Here is a 25598-nt window from a genome sequence, read left to right on the forward strand (position 1 = left end):
CAGTGTGCTGGAATCCATTGGAGACGGACAATCTTATTAACTTTTTGGAGTTGTGTCAACATTTTGTAGCATTCTCTTATTTTTGTTGACTTCTTTGTAGCATTTGAACATATTCCCTGAATTGCAGCTTTAGAATCTGAAAGAATTACTGTCTTGTTATATTTATTTAAGGGAAGATTTAATAATTGTCGGAGAGCAATGTGTATAGCCTCTATTTCACCATCATAATTTGTTGTGTCTCTGCCAACAGAATGATAAAAAGAAAAATGTGTACATGTAACTCCAGCTCCAGTAAGGTTTTCTGTGGTTGATCCATCAGGAAAAATGGAATGTATATTTCATCATTCAGAAATATTTATTTCCATGGCAAATGTAAAAGTTACAGTTGAGATCAACAAGTTTAACAAACACTTACCTGGTTGAAGTAGGTGGAAGAAATAACATGAACACATGTTTAGTCATTAATTGTTGGAAATTACGTCATTTCTTTATAGTTACAATTGATAATGCTTAACATCGACCACATTATCTTCAAAATGTATTCTTGATACTATACAATATTATTTTTCACAACATCAGTAAATTCTTTAACAACATATGGTATTTAAAATGTTCTTTCTTTCTTTTTTTTTTTTTCTAATTAAAATGGTACCGGTAAACTTCAAACCATTTTAGCTAAGTATCCTTCTTACAATGTTTGGTGACGTATACACGTCCGTTGATGTGACATATTAATGAATTTAAATACTATTATAGTCACAATCATGCCATGGTATGAAAGAAAAATTTCACAACCTCGAGCGGGAATTGAACCTGCGACTTCCTGTTCTCCGGTCAGGCGCTCTACCACTGAGCTATCGAGTTCGTCTCACGCCAAAGGCTTGGAATTATCCTTTCACGTCATCAAACATCGTAAGATGAAGATTACATTTGTAAAGTTTCTTTCAACCCATAAGCAGTGCTGACTAGATCAGACGCTATGGACAGTACTCTATAACAGAGTCGCCAGTATGAAAGGATAATTCCAAGCCTTTGGCGTGAGACGAACTCGATAGCTCAGTGGTAGAGCGCCTGACCAGAGAACAGGAAGTCGCAGGTTCGATTCCCGCTCGAGGTTGTGAAATTTTTCTTTCATACCATGGCATGATTGTGACTATAATAGTATTTAAATTCAATAAGTATCCTTGTTTGAAGATGGCACTTTAATGTGATTCTCCTCCCTTTTTATCTTCATCTTTTTTATCTTCTTCTTCTTCTTCTTCTTCTTCTTCTTCACATATTGGAAAGGGACTCTGGTAACTGCAGTTCCTTTTCTAATTTTAATTTTTACCATTTTATTATATGGTACCAGTATGTTGTTATCGTTATTAAAGTTTAGATTTAATATAGCATGAGACTCACAAGTCTTTTCAGCACCTTTTCTACATAATCCACTACCCATCCTTGGTGTTTTAATAGTCGCCATGCCATTTTATCGTAACTTTCATTTTGTAAAAAGAAGGAATATTTTCTCAGCTTCTATGAAGGACAATGGTGGGACAGTCCACACCTGTGGAGTAACAATTAGCGCGTCTAGCCGCGAAACCAGGTGGCCAGGGTTCGATTCCCGGTCGGGACAAGTTACCTGGTTGAGGTTTTTTCCGGGATTTTCCCTCAACACAATATGAGCAAATGCTGGGTAACTTTCGGTGTTGGACCCCGTACTCATTTCACTGGCATTATCACCTTCAACTCATTCAGACGCTAAATAACCTTAGATGTTGATAAAGCGTCGTAAAATAACCTACAAAAAGAAATGGTGGGACACTGACTGGTTAGGTGGGGAGGGGACATGCTAATGTGACCTCTATCAGAATTTCCATGAAACAATAAAGGTGTGTGCGAAATATGAATGGTATACTATATAATATATATTTTTAATATTTCTTTTTAATCATCATCATATCCGTCACGTATTAGACCCTACAGGATCTGTTACGGTCTCATGCCAGCGCTTGCGTGGTCTTCCCAATTTCCTCTTTCCTCTCGGTACATAAGTAAGAATCTGTTTAGGCCATCTAGTGCGATCCATCCTTTCGACATGTTTTTTCCACTGAAGTCGATATTGTTGAACAAAATTAACTATAGGATCCATTTTGAGTTCCTGCAATATGTCCACATTTTTACGGTGTTCCAGCAAAGAGCATCCCGCTGTTCGTCTCATGAACCTCATTTCAGCTGTCGCCAGCCTTTGCTCATCAGCTTTTCTGATTGTCCATGCCTCGCTACCGTAAGTGAGGACCGGTCGAGCTAGTGTTTTATATACCTTTAGCCTTGTATGTTTCTGAACATGGGAGGATTTGAAGACGGCGTTAATGACGCCAGTGATTTTTATAAATTTAGATATTTTGTTCGACATATCTTCATCAGTGATGTAAGAGAGGTTATAACCTAAATAGTTAAATGAATTAACACGTTCAATTAAAGTATTATTTATCATGATCTTACTTGGAATTGGCATGACTTTTGTTTTCTCTTTTGAGATTTCCATATTGAAATCTGAGGCGATTATTTGCAAATTATAAATGGCTCTTTGTAAAGCATCCTCTGTTTTAGCGATAATAACCTGATCGTCGGCAAACATTAGTGTATCGAGAACTGTGTTTTGATTAATTTGAATTCCAGCATGATGACTTTGCCTCCAAATGTATAAAATATGATTTCTTTTTAATGTGTGTGTAAATAAGGTTTTTTTTAAAGTTATAAATAAAAAGGCCATAATTTCAAGTCTATTACTCATAGTTTCTGAGAAAATATTCTTCAAAATTTAAAAATTTTAAATTGTCGTGCTAAGACGTACCAGAGCCCCATAGAGAAGTACAACTTAATCACTGTCATCATCATTTCTGCAGCGATTCAAAGGGCGGCGACTTTCTTCATCAGACCCATAAATGACATCTTCATCAGAATCATTTATCATGGAGAACGCTGGATTGTCTTTCGTGATGGGCGATTCTGTAAGGAAAATATTTAAACCATTGAAATACGCAGTTAAATTGGAAATATGCAATGCATTTCATATTTTTTGCATCTGTGGACACAGAAAATGTTGTTGTTGTTTTCTAAGAGCAGAATTTTGAATTTTGTCTCTATGTCTGTAAGATCCAGAAGTCCACAGCAAATAGTGCTGTTTTCATGTTTGATTCCTCTAATAGGGAGGGTAAGTCATTTATATAAATATTGAATAAAGTTGTACTGAGGACAGCGCCCTGAGGTAGACCTCGATATATTTGTCTGTAACTAGAAAGTGAATTATTGAATTTAGTGGCAATGAATCTTTGACTAAGGAATTCTGATATCCATCTGAACATATTGCTGGAGATACCTAATTTCTGGAGTTTTAGTAATAATTTATTTCTCCAAACAGAGTCATATGCTAACTGAAAGTCAATAAATATTGCCAAGGTATCTTCTTTCTTGTTAAAACTGTCTTTTATTTCTTGGCCGAGGCGTATGACTTGTTCATTGGTAGAGTGTAGTTGTCGAAAGCCGGCTTGTCTTGGTGATGAAAGATTTTGGGATTCTAAATACCAAGTTAATCTGGACTCCATGGTTTTTGCTATCATGCTTAATAGTGCTATTGGTCGATAACTATTAACATCATGAGCAGGTTTCCCTTTTTTGTGAATTGGAACAATGATTGCTTTTTTCCAAGCTGCAGGAATTGAGGTGTTCCATGATAAATTGAAAATGGATAAAAGTACAGACTTGGCTTTTTCCCCCAGATGTTTAAAAAATTCGGAAATGTATGCTTCCCAATGCAAGACCAATAGCTTGAATGGACGCTGCCTCTATGGCAGCGTTTCTCAAACTTTTTTTAAATGGGGACCACTTTTTAAGTCAGAACAGTTCCGTTGATCACCTTACTCTTGTTCCCTCCATTTTTATAGCATATTTTAATACCAGTATAGTCTACTTCTTTGCTCTAGAGTATGCCATTAGGAAAGTCTAGGATAACAGAGAGGGTTTGGAATTGAACGGGTTACGTCAGCTGCTTGTCTATGCGGATGACGTGAATATGTTAGGAGAAAATACACAAACGGTTAGGGAAAACACGAAAATTTTACTTGAAGCAAGTAAAGCAATCGGTTTGGAAGTAAATCCCGAAAAGACAAAGTATATGATTATGTCTCGTGACCAGAATATTGTACGAAATGGAAATATAAAAATTGGAGATTTATCCTTTGAAGAGGTGGAAAAATTCAAATATCTTGGAGCAACAGTAACAAATATAAATGACACTCGGGAGGAAATTAAACGCAGAATAAATATGGGAAATGCATGTTATTATTCGGTTGAGAAGCTCTTATCATCCAGTCTGCTGTCCAAAAATCTGAAAGTTAGAATTTATAAAACAGTTATATTACCCGTTGTTCTATATGGTTGTGAAACTTGGACTCTCACTCTGAGAGAGGAACATAGGTTAAAGGTGTTTGAGAATAAGGTGCTAGGAAAATATTTGTGGCTAAGCGGGATGAAATTACAGGAGAGTGGAGAAAGTTACACAACACAGAACTGCACGCATTGTATTCTTCACCTGACATAATTAGGAACTTAAAATCCAGACGTTTGAGATGGGCAGGGGATGTAGCAAGTATGGGCGAATCCAGAAATGCATATAGAATGTTAGTTGGGAGACCGGAGGGAAAAAGACCTTTAGGGAAGCTGAGACGTAGATGGGAGGATAATATTAAAATGGATTTGAGGGAGGTGGGGTATGATGATAGAGACTGGATTAATCTTGCACAGGATAGGGACCGATGGCGGGCTTATGTGAGGGCGGCAATGAACCTTCAGGTTCCTTAAAAGCCATTTGTAAGTAAGTAAGTGATGAGTGATCGTAGAATGTTGATTGGACAGCATTTAACTAACAATATTTGCAAAGGGTTTTTCTTTGTTTTCAACTTACCAAAGATAGTTCCTTTTGCTGGTGAATATACGTAGGCCATGGTGTATAAGTAGAAATTGAGAAGGCTGTAGAAAGACATAAATTGTGCAGAACTCTTGTAGTTTGTCGATAACTCCGCCACAAAGTTATCTTCAAGTATTCCGACACCAAACCTCAGTATGGTCACAGTTAGGCTGATGGCTAACACAATCAGCATCAGGAGGGTGAGGAACTTCAGCCGCATGTCTGCAGGTAAGAAAATTAAAATTGGATTCTTTATTAAATCCTGAACATGAGAGACATTAATTTATAAACTCTGTTAAACTGAAACTTAGATCTATCAAACACATATATTTTTTTTTTTATCCAATGCCACCAGGTTGTCTTTTCGACATTTCTGGTCTTCTCTCCTGGCCGTGGCTTAGTTGTAACCCACTTCTGAGGTTGGGGCGCCTGGAAGGCGGAGTTACATTACCCCGATGGTGAAATCATTGCAATAAGTGAAAGTCTCAGGAATCTTCTATGCCACATCAATAAATTTAAGAATGCAGTTATATTGTCAGACTCCAAAGCAGCTATTCTATCAATAGTCTCTAAACACACACCTTCATCTCAAACAGCAGAAATAACTAAAATGCTCTCTCAATTAATATCACTCAATAAAAGAATTGTATTCCAATGGATACCATCCCATTGTGGAATCCTGGGAAACGAGAATGCGGATGCTTTAGCAAAGAAGGGCAGCACTGCTACTTACAGACCTGTTACTAAATCTACGTATTACTCTGTGAAGAGATTTATTAAATCTACATACTTAGACTTCAACAAACAAAATTTGATAACTCAATCCCAAGGGAAAAAATGGAACTCTCTGCATCAAAATCCACAGTTAATTCCCGATTTACCACGAAAATCGTCTGTAGCTGCATTTAGATTGGCAACAAGCCATGATTGTTTGGCCAAACACCTGCATAGAATTGGAATATATCAGTCCCCTAACTGCCCATTGTGCAACTCAAACCAAGAAATGGATTCGGAACACCTCAAAATCTGTGCTTCAGTGGCTGGTCATGATAATATATTTGAAAAATATTGGAGTGCAAGAGGTCAAATGACTTTATTGTCAAACACCTGGCATTAGAAAACAACAACAACAACATTACCCCGATGGCTGCAAAAGGGTATCTGTCAGATACAGGGGGGGAGAGCCATTAATCCTTCCCATTTAAGGCTTTAAGGAACCAACCTGGACAAATACCCAATGTCCCATCCCTACCTTCCCGTGGTGCAGCTGTTAGTAAGCATAATTTTACGAGCTGAACTAAAGGGAGGGGCTACTCATCCATTAGCACTGGTCAGCTTGATGAGTTATTGACTGAATTTGGTATAATTTTCCTCTATCCAATACCTAATTCCCTCTTTACCATTTCCTATCCAGTCCTCTGACTGAACTCTTACTTTCTTCGACCCTGACGGCATTAGAGCATTTGAGGCCTAGGGGTTCATTTCCCTATCCTTCCTCCTCTTTCTACTTTTCTGTTCCTAGTGCTGACCTGCTATGGCACTAAAATCGTCCTCCAGTGGCTTAAGGAGGGAAAGCTGGTGATCAACAAGATCTCCCAGCTAGGTCCAATGGACATAGCAGGTGTGGTCCTCCAGACATTCTGGGGGTTGTGTGTGAATGAAGTAGCCACCAAAACGTTAAAATATGGTGTTCACTTAAATCGGCTACAACTTGCCATTTAACTCAAGAAATGGATTCGGAACACCTCAAAATCTGTGCTTCAGTGGCTGGTCATGATAATATCTTTGAAAAATATTGGAGTGCAAGAGGTCAAATGACTTTATTGTCAAACGCCTGGCATTAGAAAACAACAACAGCAATATTACCCCGATGATGTGACAGGATGATTATGATAATGTATTGCCAGGAGAGGTCTTAAATCTAAACTTAACCTAAATTCCAGACCATGGATAAACACAGGAAGGAAAAATTCCTGTGCTCTAACCTGGAATCGAACCCGGGACCTCATGAACTATAGCCAGAAGCTCTGACCACTAGACCATGAGGCTGGCCAAATGGAGATTATTTAATTTATTAATTGAGATGTTTGCATTGAACATCGTGGTAGGCTACACAAATCCATGCTAAATGTCGAGTTAATATCTTCATAATTTTGAGATTTTTATGGTGCTGGTTCTTTTTTATTACGTTCAACACACTTTCTAACACTTCTGGTATTTCAGTGTCTTTCAGTGCACTGTTTTTTTTGTCACTTTTACGTTTATTTTACACAATTTATATGTAATGTTCTCTATATTGACAGTAAAAATATTAGTTCAAATATCAACTATGCCCCGCAATATTACACGCTCTGCAATCAGGGACGTCGCTAGGAGGGTGCAGAAGAATGCGTAAGCACCCCATAAAAAGTTGGAGCACCCCTTTCCACACCCCAAAGGGCAATTTATTAACAAAATACTAGGCATAAATTATTTTGAAGAACAAAAACAAACGAACAATTTCTTGGATGTGAAAAAACTACGTTCCATAGCGTATCGTAATGGATGTGATGAGCAATAATAATAATAATAATAATAATAATAATAATAATAATAATAATAATAATAATAATAAACAGATGTATAGTATGCGCGCAAGTGCATGAAAGAATATTTTGGATTTTTTATGTACCACATTTTTACAGCTCGCACCCCATCCGCACCCCCCTTGCTCTGATCCTAGCGACGTCACTGTCTGCAATGAACCTTCAATCAGCCACAAAGGTGTAGTTATTTAAATAGCCCTAAAACGATTAGTTAGGGTAGTGATCGATAAGACCACTCACTATGGCTTTTGGCTTTCTAGAGGAAGAGGGCAGAAGATGCATTACTATTTTGTATACGAACGTACGTACACATATAGTACTATTTGAATGCTCAATACAAAATCTCTTGGTGAAAAAACTGAAGAATTGGGACAAAAAAATCTTAATAGTACTATAAAGTCTTAATTATAGTCACAGTCTAGTTGAAATATATACAGAAGGGTTTTATAATTGAAGAGTCCACTGCAAGAATGATGGATGTCATTTGGAATACATTTTGCAGGAGAAGCAATTGAAAGTTTGAAATGCTTAGCACTCAAAGCTTAACTGTGATTTTCCGATCATTACTGGGCAATGACTATCAGTGTTAATGCCATATAACTCTCTATGTACATTCTATATGTCTTAAGCTATGCATTGACAGTCTTGGTTCATTTTCGACAAGAAAGTGACATCCATCATTCTTGCAGTGGACTCTTCAATTATAGTCTACTAATACCGGTACAACACAAAGGTTTAGTATCAATACATAATATTACAAGACAGAATATTCATGAATCGTTGTTAAATTGTGTTACAAATTTACCTACAGAATAGAAGGCGTGAGAAATTAGATACTTCTTCAATTTGGTCCTAAATAATCTTATGTTTTAAGTTTGATTTTTTATATCTATAGGGAGGCTATTTAAGAGTATAGAGAAAGGAAAGAGTCTTCCACTATGGTTTAAATAGATTTATTATTATTTATAGCTACAAATTCAGCGAACTGGGATTCGATTCCCGAATGAAGCGAGTAGAGTTAGATGTCTCTCCCACATGAATGCTGACCGCATAACCAGGGGGTCTTGCTATTAGTAAATGTCTAGAGGTCTTCATAATTTCAATAGAAAAATGGAAATGACCAAAGGACCCAAACCATGAAAATAGGTAGTTAGGCAAGTAGACAGGTTGGTAGTTATCTAGAGTTCATTCCAGATGTCCTGGGAGAGAGAGTGACAGACATTACGTGACCTTCAACTGAATGTCGCCACGCCATTGGCTGTCAAGTGGGAGATAAGAGTAGAGCATGATTCACTGTAACTCGCTTGTCTTTCCAGCGGTTGTGTTTCGACGCTGTTATAGATTGGGTAAAATAAACATTCACTATTATTGTTATTTTAACAACAACGTGTACAAGTGTCATTGATTTGCGTTAGACATTGAACTGCAATATTGTGAAGTACAGATTAGTTTTATATAGTGTGTTGTGCATAACTGAATGTAGAGTGTTGACATGAATGACGATTTTCAACCAGGATGTTCTGGACATTCGCCAGTCAAGAAGCACAAGCGGGGGGGGGGAGGATTTCATACGAGAGAAAAAATACAGATTATAAATGTGTATGAGACTCTTGTGAAAGATAATCCTGAAGTATCTCTTACAGACGTAGTTTCAAAAGTGTGTTCAACTTTGGGAGTAGGGAAGAGCAGTGTGTATAGAATATTAAATGAATATCGATCTACGGGCCAAGTCAAATCTCCCACACAAAAAAAAACTATATTAAATACAACCAATGATTTTACAAAGGCTGCGATAAGGATTAAAGTACATTCATTTTACTTACGTAATGAAATTCCAACATTGGACAAAATTCTTTCAGCTGTTAACGAAGATAATGACATAAATAATTTCAGTAGAACTACTCTTTACAGACTCCTTTTGCATATAGGTTTCAAATTCGAAAAAAGAAAGAGAAACAGTTACAGTTTTTACTGGATTGGGATGACATTGTCATATGGCGTCACAGGTATCTTTTTTTTTTTTTTAGTAGGTTATTTTACGATGCTTTATCAACAGCTTAGGTTATTTAGCGTCTGAATGAGACGAAGGTGATAATGCCGGTGAAATGAGTCCGGGGTCCAACACCGAAAGTTACCCAGCATTAGCTCATATTGGGTTGAGGGAAAACCCCAGAAAAAACCTCAACCAGGTAACTTGCCCCGACCGGGAATCGAACCCGGGCCACCTGGTTTCATGGCTAGATGTGCTAACCGTTACTCCACAGGTGTGGACAAACAGGTATCTTAGAGATATTAGACGATATAGAGCACAGGGCAAAACTATTTATTATATGGATGAGACTTGGCTCAACGAAGGAATTACCAAGGCTGAAGTGTGGTAAGATAAGAAAATAGTTAGTCCTAAAGATGCTTTTTTGAAAAGTTTAAGTGTCGGTTTGAAAAATCCAACAGGAAAAGGAAAGCGGCTAATTGTAGTGCATATTGGAAATGAAAATGGGTTCGTAGATAATGCGTTATGGGTGTTTGAGTCGCATTCTGCGAAAGAGTACCACGAAGAAATGACAGGGGAGGCATTCCATGAGTGGTTTGGTAAAATTCTGCCTAAACTAGAACCGGGAAGTGTTATCGTACTCGATAACGCCCCATACCATACAGTGAAGAAGGAGAAGTTATCCACAACCGCTTGGAGGAGGGATAATATTCTGGAATGGCTCAAGTCTAAACAGATTCCGCTGGACAGTGAAGGGCTGTTGAAAAAAGAGTTGTTCCTTGTCTCACAGCATAGAAGTACATATGACAAAAACGTATAATATGACAGTGTTACGACTACCACCTTACCAATGTGAACTCAATCCAATTGAGTTAATATGGGCTCAAGTGAAAGGTTATGTGGCGGCACGCAATACCACATTTAAATTACAAGAAGTAAGAAGGCTACTTAATGAAAGTTTCGAACACGTAACAGCTGAAAAATGGGCAGACTGTGTTCACCATGTGATAGTGACAGAAGAACCTCGATTGTGGGACATGGACAATAAAGTGGAGGAGGTTGAAGAAATGGTCATCAACATCGGAGAAGACAGGACTTCAGAGAAGTGAATAAACAAGAAACGATGATAACAAAAGGTACGTGTAATATTACATTATTTTCCATCTATCTGATGGTGCTGCAGTTAAGTTTCGAACCTTGGTCCCTCTATTATATTATTTTACTCTCTATTAAAATTCCAGACAATGTTCATTAATAATTTCGCAAAGTCAGTTTGGCAGCTTGTGAACCGCGCTTTTTGTCTCTGTCTGCCTCTGTTTACTTGCATTCCCAACACATCTGGAATAGAGTGTAGCTGGATATGTGGGTAGGTAGATGGATAGATAGCTAGATTTATAGGTAGATAGATAACAGATACTGTAGGTAAAAAGTTAGGTGTGCAGGTAGGCAGCTAGTACGTGGGTGGATAATACAATAGATAGGTAGGCAGGCAGGTTGGTGATGTGGTTGTGATAATGGTGATATTGGTAAAAGTAGTGGTGTACTTGATGATGTTGTTATTATTATATTTGTTATGATGGTATTGATGTTGTTTTTATGTGTAATGATGATTGTTGTTTTTGTACTGATAGTGGTAAAAGTAGTAGTGCACATGTTGGTGGTGTTATCCTTATATTTTGTGATGGTGTCGATGATATTAATATATAGGAGACATCAGTGGCGGCTCCTGCATATTTCTTAAGAGGAGGAAAGAAGTTAACAGTACGAAATGACACCTTCTTGAATGAAACATGCTACAAATTAGCCTACATGCATACATGTAAGACCAGGTATGTTGGGGTTGGCCTTCCCTTATGTATAGCAATAATCTGTTCTTGTAAACTGAGTTTCCTAAAGTGTCCAAAATATATTATATTTTCACTTCCATTCATTGTTGAATAATTGCGCAAATTAACAATTACAAGGAAATTCACAACCTCGTAGCATTTTTCGAGCACACTACAGCATCACACGTGTTGGAAGAGACCAGCTACTAACTCGTAACCGGAACCGTTTTACGGAAATGGGAATGGGAATGGGAAATAATCTGAGGAAAGCGAGAACACTGCACCCACCCACGTGGTCTGTGTTGCCACATGTCAGTTCTTGTAAAGTCATACTATCATTATTGTTCAAAGCTGCCGGTAGCCGATTAATTTTTTATGTTAAAAATAATGTAGTTTGGAGTACCTACTTTCAGTTTCAAATATATTTATACGAAACTGACAACTTGGTTGTTGCCCTGTCTAGTAAACAATGAATAGAAGTGAATTTCAGGGGCCAACTACGTAGAACTACTTCCTCTTTGTTTTACATAAACCCGACTTTAACTTTCAAATATCCACGAAAGTTTCGTACCATGAATAGTAGCCTATATAAAGTGCAATGAATAATATTTTTGATTTATAATTTAAAAAAAGTTTACATGGTGTCTTTCATAGCGCTGCGTTAAAACTGTTTTTGTTGTGTCTCCTCCTAGATGTGTTATAGTCCGGTTGAATGCAGCATCGTTAGGTGGCAACGGTAGCGAGCTTGCTGCACGACCAGTCGGTTTCTATTTCCCGCCCATGATCGATTCAGAGGAGGATTTCCTCCCTCGCCGTTCATTTACTTGCTTTAAAACTCTGCTTCTTTCTCTGGCCGCTAGTGCGCTGTTGTGTATGTGTGTTAACTGCAGTAGAGGATGAATGGAGTGCCTTTCCTCCACACAGACAATCTCGCATCTTTCTCACAGTTTTCTACAGCACATGAGCGCGCGTCGTTTAAAACTCGATCAACCGAGTTTTTCTTATAGCTGTGAACTTAAAAATTATCGGATCTTCCTCGAATTTCAAGGCACATATTTTATTTGGTATTTACTTTCAAAAGAAGAAAATGTGAGGAGGACGTTCCTCCCTTCCCTCCCCCGAGGAACCGCCACTGGGAGACATAATATTTGACCAAATAGAATTCTGAGCCTCTGGGAACACTATTTTTGATAATAACTGTTGTATTTATTGTTGGTAGTAGTAGTAGTGGTGGTGGTAAAAATAAGAACAGTATTGCAAATTTAAACGAGTGAATTTTTCTCAATTATTGATAAAAATCTTAATGCTCAACTCACCAAAATATGGCATTGCTCGCAGTTCACTGTAGGCACGCAGGATCAACAAGAGTAAGTAGGCCAAATATATTCCACAAGCCACAAAGAAGAACACTTTGAAACTCTGTAACACAACGAGTAGCTATTGAACATAACGTGGTAGAAGAGAAGTAAAAAAACAGTTGATAGAAAGTTAAGGAATGGCGTTTCGTGTAAGATTAAACTTTCGTTACAAAAGGAGAATTTTTTTATGACAAGTTTGCTTTACAATATTTAGTTATTAAGCAAAAATGGGTGTAGCATATTCATCATTTTTTTTCTGAGGTGTTCATTTTCATTAATGGATAATCTAGCATGTGTTCATAGACCTGCTCACACGATAATTTTTTCAAGTTACATTTCGTCTTCTTCAATCCAGCTTAATTTGAATTATACAAATCTGGCTTTCAGGTAGTAGCTCCCTGTAAAGCAGGTTTGAATAATTTCAAGGAAAAATTGTTCCGGGGCCGGATAATTTGAACTGTCCCAAGTCCTCCAGGATTATCAAGTAATACTTTCTGAGTAGGTTGATTTTTATCCAAATAGGCTACATGTCCTGCTCATCTCAACTAGGCTGCTTTTATTATTGATTAGATGGTAAGTTACTTCAGGTTCATTACATACTGGTACTGGTAATTCATTTTTTGTACATGTCTAACAGTCCCCTTGTAAGGAAAAGTTTTCATCAGAATTTATTTTACAACATTTTAATTCTGGGAGGAAATATTATAAAAATAACTGGAAATACATTTTCTGTTCGAAGAACAATAATTACAGTCTTGTTAAAACTAAAATTCTACAGTTTAGGTACTTCTGGTGAAAACTTAAAGCTAAAAAGAAAGTTACTGACATTGAAATTTCTGGTGTCGAGTTTGTAACTGTAAGTTGGATCTTGAAGCTCATTGAACTTCTGCCATGTTGCCATTGTGATTGCAGATATCCACAACAGTCCAACAATTATGAGTTTCGGTAGGTAGAATGTCAACACACGACGTTCATTCTGAGAACAAAATAACACACAATTAAAATACGTTACCGGTATTGATAATATCATCACAAACAACTTCAAATACTGTTTAAAGTAATCACTAGATATATTAAGGAGGTTTCATCGTGAGTTTCCACATAGTAAGTTTCACGAATACATTAATTTACTTACATATTATTGAAAAATACTTACAGCGAATTTAATTAACATTGCATTAAAGTGCCCAAAAAATAATTTAAAACGTTCAGTTCATCTAATGTTATAATGTTATAATTATCGAATCAAAGACGTTTAATATTTTATCAGCGCTATTTAATCTGACTAAAATGTTGGAGAAATTAACTTAATTAGAAGCTGTAAGATAGTAGCCCCATCATTAATCTTTCTAGCTCTATAGTGGCCATGTGTAAGTAATTTCTACAAACTTTAAAACCTCAGGATGCGTTTAATCCTAGTCCTGAAGCGAAAGGAGACTTCTAAAGGATTAGACCATGTAGATGATAGTGGTCGTGATGATGACTGTGACGATGGTGAAAGAGAAAAGTTTATTTCACCCCACATTACCAAAGCCCCTTTTATGTTGCTTACATCAGGATGCATTGAAAGTTCGCGCTTTTAGATTATTTTTCTGGAAAATTATCAGTGATGGCGTAGGTCTGTCTTAATTTAAAACTTCCCTCCTTTCAATATTATTTTCTCTCGAAAAGGATATTTTAAAACAATGAATTTATTACAATCATTATTTCTCGCATCTCTTTCGATTTCTATTTTCCCGAAATACATAACCACTCTGGAACACACGACGATTCATCACTGTTATTCTCACCCCATCCCACACTTGAGACTGGCATTGACAAAAGACCAGGTTCTGAATGGGAGAAGTGAAGACTGATGGATGGGCGAATACCTGCTAGCCACGAAGCCACAAGAAATGTGCTTCAGTTTCAGCTTTCCAAGTGCAACCTCAAAACCCGTGGAAACAGTGGCGGTTCTTCGGGGGAAGGAAGGGAGGAACGTCCTCCTCACATTTTTTTCTTTTGAAAGTAAATACCAAATAAAATATGTGCCTTGAAATTCCAGGAAGATTCGATAATTTTTAAGTTCTCACCTATAAGAAAACCTCGGTTGATCTATTTTTAAATGACACGCGCTCATATGCTGCTAGAAAACTGTGAGAAAGATGCGAGATTGTTTGTGTGGAGGAAAGTCAATCCATTCCTCTTTTACTGCAGTTAACACACACTAGTGGCCAGAGAAAGAAGCAGAGTTTTAAAGAAAGTAAATGAATGGATATGGAGGAGATCCTCCTCTGAATCAGCGCATGGGCGGGAAGCAGAAAGTGACTGGCCGTGCAGCAAGCTCGCTACCGCTGCCATCTAACGATTTTGCATTCAACCAGACTATAACACATCTAGGAGGAGGCACAATAAAAACAGTTTTAACGCAAAGCTATGAAAGATACCATATAAACTTTCTTTTAAAATTATAAATAAAAAAATATTATTCATTGCACTTTATATAGGCTACTATTCACGGCTTGAAACTTTCAAGGATATTTGAAAGTTAAAGTTGGGTTTATATAAAACAAAGAGGAAGTAGTTAGTTCTACGTTAGTATCGCAGGTCTTTTGGCCCCTGAAATTCACTTCCATTCATTGTTTACTAGACAGGGCAACAGCCACAAGACCTGACATTCTTCAAAAGCATGTGATACTGAACTTGTAAAATGTACATGTGGCAACACAGACTATGTGGGTGAGTGCAGTGTTCTCGCTTTCCTCAGATTATTTCCCATTCCCATTACCACGGTTCCGATTACGTGTTAGTAGCTAGTCTCTTCCAACACGTGTGATGCTGTAGTGTGCTCGAAAAATGCTGCGAGGTGAATTTCCTTGTAATTGTTAATTTGTGCAATTATTCAATAATGAATAGAAGTGAAAACATATTATATTTTGTAAAATTTAGGAAACTCAGTTTACAAGAACAGATTATTGCTGTACAGAAGGGAAGGCCAACCCCAACACTACCTGGTCTTACATGTATGCATGTAGGCTGATTTGTAGCATGTTTCAATCAAGAAGGTGTCATTTCGTGCTGTTAACTTCTTTCCTCCTCTTAAGAAATACGCAGGAGCCGCCACTGCGTGGAAACATACGAAATGCAGAAGCCAGACCTTGCCAAAAAAATTTGGGCCTCAGGAAAAAGTTTTACTGCAAGGCAGGTCTATATACATATCATAAAGTTTTCTACTTCACTTAAAAAAAAAAAAAAAAAGAGTTTAAGATAGCAAAGTGACTTAGGCCCAGCCACACTTGCCTCAGCCAATCAGCCGCCACAGACAGTAACCTCCAATAAAGAATAAAGACAATATTTCTATCAGTGTAGAAAAGTTTTACTGAAGGTAAAGTATGAAATACATTTACCTGGCGCAAACCATGATACACACACAGCCAGAAGAGCAGCAGAGCGCAAAGGAATGAAGCTTGGAACACTGCGTCAAGCATTCCTGGAAGCCAGGAATTGATGAGGAACATCATGGGGAATATTGGATCTGAAACCCGTAAACGTTCATTTGAATAAGTCTGGTATTCATAGTCGACACTTTATATCACCACTTTGCAAAGTGACACTTTTGACGAAAGTGGCTCTTTCATATTAGTGGTATTCATATACGATTGAAGAAGTGCACTTTACAAAGTGTCACTTTATGCCAGCAAAGTGTAGATTTACAACTTGGTTGGTAACAGAAGTCCCACAATGCCTTTCAAAACAAGTGAACAAACAATAACAAATTAATGACATAACCTACAAATTATAATGCTTGTGATTTGAATTGGGAGCCTAATTGATTGCGCGAGAAAGAAAATATATATTTAAAGTTGTTTTATGTCAGTTTCTAGTTTTTGTTGACGATAGTTTAGATTATTTCAGTCAATAGGGATATATAACATTTTATTAAATAGTTAGTGATACTGCTGGTGAAATTAGGTTAGGTTTTGTACAGTACATAGCTGATCCATTAATTTATGTAGTTAGATTAGGTTCTGTACATATCTTAGTTTAATTTTGTATGTATCCGTTCCACTGATTTACATAGTTCGGTTAGATTTTGTACATATCTTCTATTAGTTTATATAGTTAGGTTAAGTTGGATTGAGTAGGTTAAGTTTTGTGCATATATATATATATATATATATATATATATATATATAATTAAATTTATATCATTAGGTTAGGTTTTATACGTATCTCCTTCACTGATATATCTGTTATTTCCTTTATTTTCATTTTTGTCTTTTTCGTGAATAGTGAATAGAAGTAAAAAAAAGGATGAAATAAACACATTACTACTGCTATTATTATTATTATTATTATTATTATTATTATTATTACTACTACTATTTTCTCTCTCTCGTTTCCATTATTGCCTGCTCTTCAGGAATATTTGGAATGCCAAATGTTTCTACAATGCATAACAAAATAGGCCTAATAGTATGAGATCTCTTTTCATGGTGAGGTTATGACTGCACATGAACTAGAGACAGTAGATGTATTGCTTACCGGCGTGAAAATATATATTACCGGTATCAAAACAGTAATGATTATATCAACATCAAGATAAATCTTATCTCAAAATACAGGTAGTCACCAAAAATCAAAATCATTTTAAACCCAATATAATTATGGAATCTGCTTAGAAGGCAGGCACGTGAGGTCTCTCAATGCTAATTTAAGATAGTTATGCCTACATTAGATTGAAGTTAGTTTAATATTATTTAAGTTAAAAAATTCGTTTCTGTAATAAAAAATAGGTTATATAGGCATATCTACCTACATATCACTTCATCGAATTGAGGTTATAAATATACGAATGTTACTATAGAAATATCTGAACTGTAATATTATATATATTAATGTATGGTACATATCTGTAGCATAGAATTTTAATGCAGTCAATAACTGCATTATTGGAAGCACTGGCAAACCTCTATTATTCGTTTTTGTCAACCAGTCATCAAAAAGATTAGCAATCTCAATAAGTTTCTTTATCAGATTGGAACCGGTTTTTTAAATTCTATATCATTATAAAATTTCACGGGATTGTCTTTAAGCCTATCTCTAATGTAGCGCTTTTGTACATTGTGCCATCTCTTCCGCACATTCTAATAATAATCGACAACTTCCAAGACGTCCGCCATTTTCCTACAAAGTGCCACTTTCGGCTCAAAGTGTGGTCGGAAGTACACTTTCATCCAAAGTGTTCCTTTGCACCAAAGTGTCGACTGTGGAACGGAAAAGTGATACTTTGCGTCTTCCAAAGGACACTTTAATCGAAAGGGTCGACTATGAATACCAGCCTTAGGCTTATATTTCTGTAGTATGTGGATTGCTGTTTTGGATGTTAATAGTACATTATGCATATTCTGACAGACTTTGTTCTTCATTCTAACTAATTTTACTTTTCATTCAGTTTATATTTCGTGCTGTTATGTATTGGAAGGAAGGATATCGATAGTATACAACATATACATGCTGTACTTTGACACTATAGTCGCGAAGCTGTTATTCCCGACATGACTCCTTCTCTTTGGTTACATCTAGGAAGTCAAGGCTCTATAAAGTCTAGGTAGGTAGTATCCTTCGCCATTTTTGTTCTTGCGTTGCCGAGCTACCAGACGAGGGATCTATTTGCCACACCATTAAACATTATCATGCGTAGCTCCTATGATAATAAATCAAATGCACTGTAATTCAGCAAATAATTGAGCGGCAAATAACGTCCTCATGTGCTTTCTGCGAATGCCAACGAAAGAGCCAAAATGGCGGGCGATTATGTATTTATCCAGCCTTAGGAAATGCTTTACATCTTCATCAGCGAATCACAAGACGCACACGTTGAAATGTAGCCGATCTGCAACGTGATTGGCTGCCGGAAATTAGAGCGACAGGACTATAGTTTTCTCGATTTTCCAATTTTCAACATTTTGTAACATTCAAAATGATCTAGTGAATGCAGTTTTTCTCCAATCTCAGTGAAATTTTGCACAGAAGTCAACAAAAGCATGTGAAGTAAACTGACACATGTGTTTTCTCCTGCTATTGAAAGTATTAAAACGACCATGTGTTGAGAAAGTGAAAGGTTTAAAAAATTGAACAATTAACAACTAAAATGATACAGTAAATATTTTTTTTCTCAAAAAGTAATTGGAAAAATATGAAAAGCATGTGTAATATTTTACATACAACCATCAGGAATAAATTAAATATAAATTTAAAGAAAAATTATGTGAACTTAGAAAATTAAGACAATTTAATTCAGTATTATAAAAAAACAACAAAAATTAATTATCGGTAGGCTATAAGTAAACTAATTGGAAAATCAAAGTTTAAATTTGTGTAGTGCATATCCACATTGTAAGAAATATGTGTTTAAAGTTTCAGATTAATTGATGTAAAAATGTAGAAGTTAGAAATTTCACAGATCCATAGCCTTAGTCGACCTGGTCGGCGAGTTGGTATAGCGCTGGCCTTCTATGCCCAAGGTTGCGGGTTCGATCCCGGGCCAGGTCGATGGCATTTAAGTGTGCTTAAATGCGACAGGCTCATGTCAGTAGATTTACTGGCATGTAAAAAAACTCCTGCGGGACAAAATTCCGGCACATCCGGCGATGCTGATATAACCTCTGCAGTTGCGAGCGTCGTTAAATAAAACATAACATTAACATCCATAGCCTTAATACAGAAAAATATAGGTTGGGGACAAACAAAAAACAGTGTTGTTTGTAGATTATGTTCTGGAAAGAATTTAATGCTGGCCAGAGACATTTCTTTCCCAGGTCATTTCTACATAATTCAACATTGTTAAAATATATTATCAGAACATTGAATGATTTAATTATTATTGAAACTATATTATTGAATATTCTTGCTTACATAGAAAATATATAAAAAGAGCAAATAATTATAATAAAGTATAAAACACAATAGTCTGCAATGGTGCATTTATAACTTTGAAAAACTATTATTGGCAGAAATATCTTACAATTACATAAACAAAGCTTTCTCTTCATTGCTGACATTTTTTGACATTGAACCTGTTTCCCCACACTGAGTATGGGTACCCATTCTGAGATCAGTAATGCAGCAAAAACTGACAGGATTTCAAATGCTTAATGTAACAACAGGAGCTACAGCCGAAGCTAATGTCAGTAGCAGTTAAGCCACAAACAAATGTAATTTGTGTGACCACACCCAGTGACGCCACTTCCTCTCACTACGGGCATGATGGCGCCAAAGTTGCGTATAAAATTATCCATGCTGCTCAGCCTCTCTCAGTAATATCTCGGCATCGAGAGCACCTAGAGACCTGTGCGACCATTTGATTGATTTGTAATCGTGAGTTCTTCAATATTAACGTGGTACTACACAAGTACAGTACATTTTATCAGAACCATAGAGAAAAATTTGTTACTTCACATCAAAATATATTGCATGCTCTTCATTAATTACTCCTCGTATCACAGATCCATACTGTCCATTTGTAAATCGAAACAAAAATAAAACATTGAAACCAACACAACGTACTTTCATTCCCGAAACTGAGTGATATATTATCCTACATCCCACATTCTTTTTATAATATAAATACAACTAGAAAACCAAAATTGTTACAACAGTTAGATTATCATTATTTTTAATGTAATTAAAAAAATTCTTGTATAATTTATCTTACCATTGTACAATAAAAGTAAAGGCAGAAGAACTGACATCCACTTTTGTTCAATGGACCAGTCATACATGGCGAACTTGCGCAATGAGTGTGCAAACCAACACTGAGGAAAGAATCACATAAAATATTAAAATTTTCAATTACCAGTAACTAAAGATTTATGCATAATTTGTGCAAACCAATACTGAGGAAAGAATCAAAATACTAAAATTTTCAATTACCAGTAACTAAAGATTTATGCATAATTTGTGCAAACCAATACTAAGGAAAGAATCAAATAAAATATTAAAATTTTCAATTACCAGTAACTAAAGATTTATGCAAAATTTGTGCAAACCAATACTAAGGAAAGAATCAAATAAAATATTAAAATTTTCAATTACCAGTAACTAAAGATTTATGCATAATTTGTGCAAACCAATACTGAGGAAAGAATCAAAATACTAAAATTTTAAATTACCAGTAACTAAAGATTTATGCATAATTTGTGCAAACCAATACTGAGGAAAGAATCAAATAAGATATTAAAATTTTCAATTACCAGTAACTAAAGATTTATGCATAATTTGTGCAAACCAATACTGAGGAAAGAATCAAAATACTAAAATTTTCAATTACCAGTAACTAAAGATTTATGCATAATTTATGCAAACCAATACTGAGGAAAGAATCAAATAAAATATTTAAATTTTCAGTTACCAGCAACTAAAGATTTATGCATAATTTGTGCACACCAATATTGAGGAAAGAATCAAATAGAATATTAAAATTTTCAATTACCAGTAACTAAAGATTTATGCATAATTTGTGCAAACCAATACTGAGGAAAGAATCAAATAAAGTATTAAAATTTTCAATTACCAGCAACTAAAGATTTATGCATAATTTGTGCAAACCAACACTGAGGAAAGAATCAAATAAAATATTAAAATTTTCAATTACCAGTAACTAAAGATTTATGCATAATTTGTGCAAACCAACACTGAGGAAAGAATCAAATAAAATATTTAAATTTTCAATTACCAGTAACTAAAGATTTATGCATAATTTGTGGAAACCAATACTGAGGAAAGAATCAAATAAAATATTTAAATTTTCAGTTACCGGTAACTAAAGATTTATGCATAAATTGTGCAAACCAACACTGAGGAAAGAATCAAATAAAATATTAAAATTTTCAGTTACCAGTAACTAAAGATTTATGCATAATTTGTGCAAACCAATACTGAGGAAAGAATCACATAAAATATTAAAATTTTCAGTTACCAGTAACTAAAGATTTATGCATAATTTGTGCAAACTAACACTGAGGAAAGAATCACATAAAATATTAAAATTTTCAATTACCAGTAACTAAAGATTTATGCATAATTTGTGTAAACCAATACTGAGGAAAGAATCAAATAAAATATTAAAATTTTCAATTATCAGCAACTAAAGATTTATGCATAATTTGTGCACACCAATACTGAGGAAAGAATCAAATAAAATATTAAAATTTTCAATTACCAGTAACTAAAGATTTATGCATAATTTGTGCAAACCAATACTGAGGAAAGAATCAAATAAAGTATTAAAATTTTCAATTACCAGTAACTAAAGATTTATGCATAATTTGTGCAAACCAATACTGAGGAAAGAATCAAATAAAATATTAAAATTTTCAGTTACCAGTAACTAAAGATTTATGCATAATTTGTGCAAACCAATACTGAAGAAAGAATGAAATAAAATATTAAAATTTTCAATTACCAGTAACTAAAGATTTATGCATAATTTGTGCAAACCAATACTGAGGAAAGAATCAAATAAAATATTAAAATTTTCAGTTACCAGTAACTAAAGATTTATGCATAATTTGTGCAAACCAATACTGAAGAAAGAATGAAATAAAATATTAAAATTTTCAATTACCAGTAACTAAAGATTTATGCATAATTTGTGCAAACCAACACTGAGGAAAGAATCAAATAAAATATTAAACCCACGTTGAATCTTTCGCACACTACTTTTAACACTTGAATATAAATAATTGATTAAATGGCGATCTTACTCGTGTTAATTATGTAAGCATGTGCGGCTCTAATCATGCCAAATGTCTCTTCCCGTGTTAATTATGTAAAAATGTGCGGCTTACAGCTGTTTCGGTGCTTCTTGACACCATCCTCAGAGCCTACTAGATCTCGGCGCTATCTCAACTTCGCTGCCTGTTGTGTGGGTGCGTTCGTGTGATGAGGAGTTGTGTCAAATAGTGTGTGTGTTCTGAAATTAATCTGTGTGTTGAGAATTTGATTGGGGTGTGTTTTAGTGTGTCTGTATATTTCATATTGTTCTAATGTGTTGAGTTTTTGGTTTTTGGGTTGTATGTGTAGGATTTCCATGTCTGTATTTATGTTATTGTATGTGTGGTTAGCATTAGTTATGTGTTCGGCATATGTAGATGTATTGTGTCCTCTGGTTATTGCTTTAATGTGTCCTTTGTATCGAGTTTGGAATGATCTGCCTGTCTGTCCAATCAAATTCTCAACACACAGATCAATTTCAGAACACACACACTATTTGACACAACTCTTCATCGCACGAACGCACCCACACAACAGGCAGCGAAGTTGAGATAGCGCCGAGATCTAGTAGGCTCTGAGGATGGTGACAAGTAGCACCGAAACAGCTGTAAGCTGCACATGCTTACATAATTAACATGAGAAGAGACATTTGGCACGATTAGAGTAGCCGCACATGCTTACATAATTAATACGAGTAAGATCGCCATTTAATTAAAATATTAAAATTTTCAATTACCAGTAACTAAAGATTCTGAATTATTAATTTACGCATAATTTGTGCAAACCAACACTGAGGAAAGAATCACATAAAATATTAAAATTTTCAATTGAATCGCCCCATGCAGAAAAGATTTCAGTCCATTAGACCTAGTTTTGAGAAAACTACAAAAAAACATTCTGTACACTATATTCCTCTCTGCATAGAACTTTGAGCCTGACGCTTCAGTTTCTAGCTTTCCAAGCATTGGACTGAATACCTTTCTGATCAGGCCGATGGAGCCACCCATAAAGATATGATTTCCATCGATATCCTGTTTTCTTTTTCAAAATTTGTACTGAAGCCCTTTCTGCAAGGGAACGATTCAATTATCAGTAAAATTTTGAATTATTAATTTATGCATAATTAATTATTCATTTACTTCAAGTTTTTTTTATTTTTATAAGAGATTCCACACACATACATAACCATATTCGCACTTACACATACTCATGTTTGTGCACTTACACTCTTACTGCTATATGGAAAAGTTTGTGCTACAAAATATCGTTAAGAGTTTGCAAAAAGCTACAACGAAGGAAATTGTTTATATTGTGTAATTTGGTAATAATTTAATAAATCTATAACTAACTGCTGTGATCTTGTATACTGTGTGTGCCAAGCTTGAAATGATAAAATTAAGGGCCTACTATATTCTATGTAACCAATATGCAACAATTTTTACTCATTACAGATAAAGTTTTCATGACGAAGAAAAGAATTACACAAATCTTAATGCATACAAATTCCTTATATATCATAATATTCCTTTAGCAAAATGTTACTATGAAGGAAACTGCTTACACTGCAGTTCATTGTAATTATTTCATAATAATTGTGAAGCTGCTGTCCATATTTCGTTGGCAATACCTCGTTAAATCCTGAGAACTTTCTCAGGACTTACGAGGTTTAACATTTCTGCCAACGATTTGGCAGATGATCTTGAATACTAGTAACATGTGTGCCAAGCTTGAAATGATGCAATAATTTTTTTTATTTTAGTAGGTTATTTTACGACAGTTTATCAACATCTAATGTTATTTAGCGTCTGAATGAGATGGTGATAATGCCGGTGAAATGAGTCTGGGGTCCAACACCGAAAGTTACCCAGCATTTGCTCGTATTGGGTTGAGGGAAAACTCCGGAAAAAACCTCAACCAGGTCACTTGCCCCAACCGGGAATCGAACCTGGGCCACCTGGTTTCGCAGACGCGCTGACCGTTACTCCACAGGTGTGGACATGATGCAATTATACTTAATTGATGAACTAGTGGACTTACTCGTGTTAAATATGACATATTCGTCCGGCTTACAGCTGTTTCAGTGCATCACGCACCATCATCAGAGCCTACTAGATCGCGGCGTCATCTCGAACTTCTCTGCCTGTTAGGAGGGTGTGTTTTATTGTTGGAATGTGTTGGATTGTGGAGTCGAATAGTGTGTGTGTACTGAAATTGATCTGTGTGTTGAGGATTTGATCAGGGTGTGTTTTAGTGTGTTTGTATATTTCGTATTGTTCTAGTGTGTTGAGTTTTTGGTTCTTGGGTTGTGTGTGTAGGATTTCCATGTCCGTATTTATGTTATTGTATGTATGGTTGGCATTGGTTATGTGATCGGCGTATTTAGATGTGTTGTGCCCTCTGGTTATAGCTTTAATGGGATCACCCATATCCAGCATACTAGCAGAGATATTTTTACACAACATAGAACAAACATACATACTCAACAATGAACACAACAAGTATGCAGACAACATAATATACTGGCACAGATATGTAGACGATATACTCATATTATACAAAGGAAACAAAAGACAAATACACAAACTACACCAATACATAAACAAATTACATCCAAAACTTCAATACACACTAGAACTTGAAAACAACAACTCCATAAATTTCCTAGACATCACCATAACAAAAATCGACAACAAACACACCTTCAAAATATACAGAAAACCAACCACCACCACCACACATATACACAACACATCTAACCACCCCATACAACACAAACATGCTGCATTCAGGACAATGGTACACAGATTACTCAACATACCCATGAACCAACAACACTACAATGAAGAAGTAAACACAATCAAATTCATAGCACAAGAAAACTGATACAATCCAAACATAATAGACAACATCATAAGGAAGACAAAACAAAAACTTAACAAACACATAAATACACAAAACACAACACAAACACAAGAACGCAAGAAATACATCACACTAACATATGAAAACAAAAACACACATAAGATCGCATCTTCATTCAGAAAACAGAAATACAACATAACATACAGACAGAAAACACACTACAAAGACATCTCAACACACAAAAAACACAAACAAATAAATACGACCACA

General features: G+C 35.6%; 1 protein-coding gene across 1 annotated transcript in view; it reads right to left on the reverse strand.

Moving 5' to 3' along the window:
- Positions 1-332: 332 nt before the first annotated feature.
- The window catches only part of LOC138712561 (transmembrane protein 181), a 61313-nt gene continuing 36047 nt past the window's right edge, over positions 333-25598 (reverse strand). The window contains exons 8-13 of the mRNA XM_069844485.1: positions 20407-20506; positions 16097-16224; positions 13537-13686; positions 12669-12771; positions 4949-5173; positions 333-2994 (exon numbers count right to left, since the gene is read on the reverse strand). Coding sequence (XP_069700586.1) covers positions 2864-2994; positions 4949-5173; positions 12669-12771; positions 13537-13686; positions 16097-16224; positions 20407-20506 — 837 coding nt within the window. The 3' untranslated portion in view covers positions 333-2863. The remainder of the gene's footprint in view (positions 2995-4948; positions 5174-12668; positions 12772-13536; positions 13687-16096; positions 16225-20406; positions 20507-25598) is intronic.

Source organism: Periplaneta americana, chromosome 13 (genome assembly GCF_040183065.1).
Source record: "Periplaneta americana isolate PAMFEO1 chromosome 13, P.americana_PAMFEO1_priV1, whole genome shotgun sequence".
Classification (NCBI taxonomy): Eukaryota; Metazoa; Arthropoda; class Insecta; order Blattodea; family Blattidae; genus Periplaneta; species Periplaneta americana.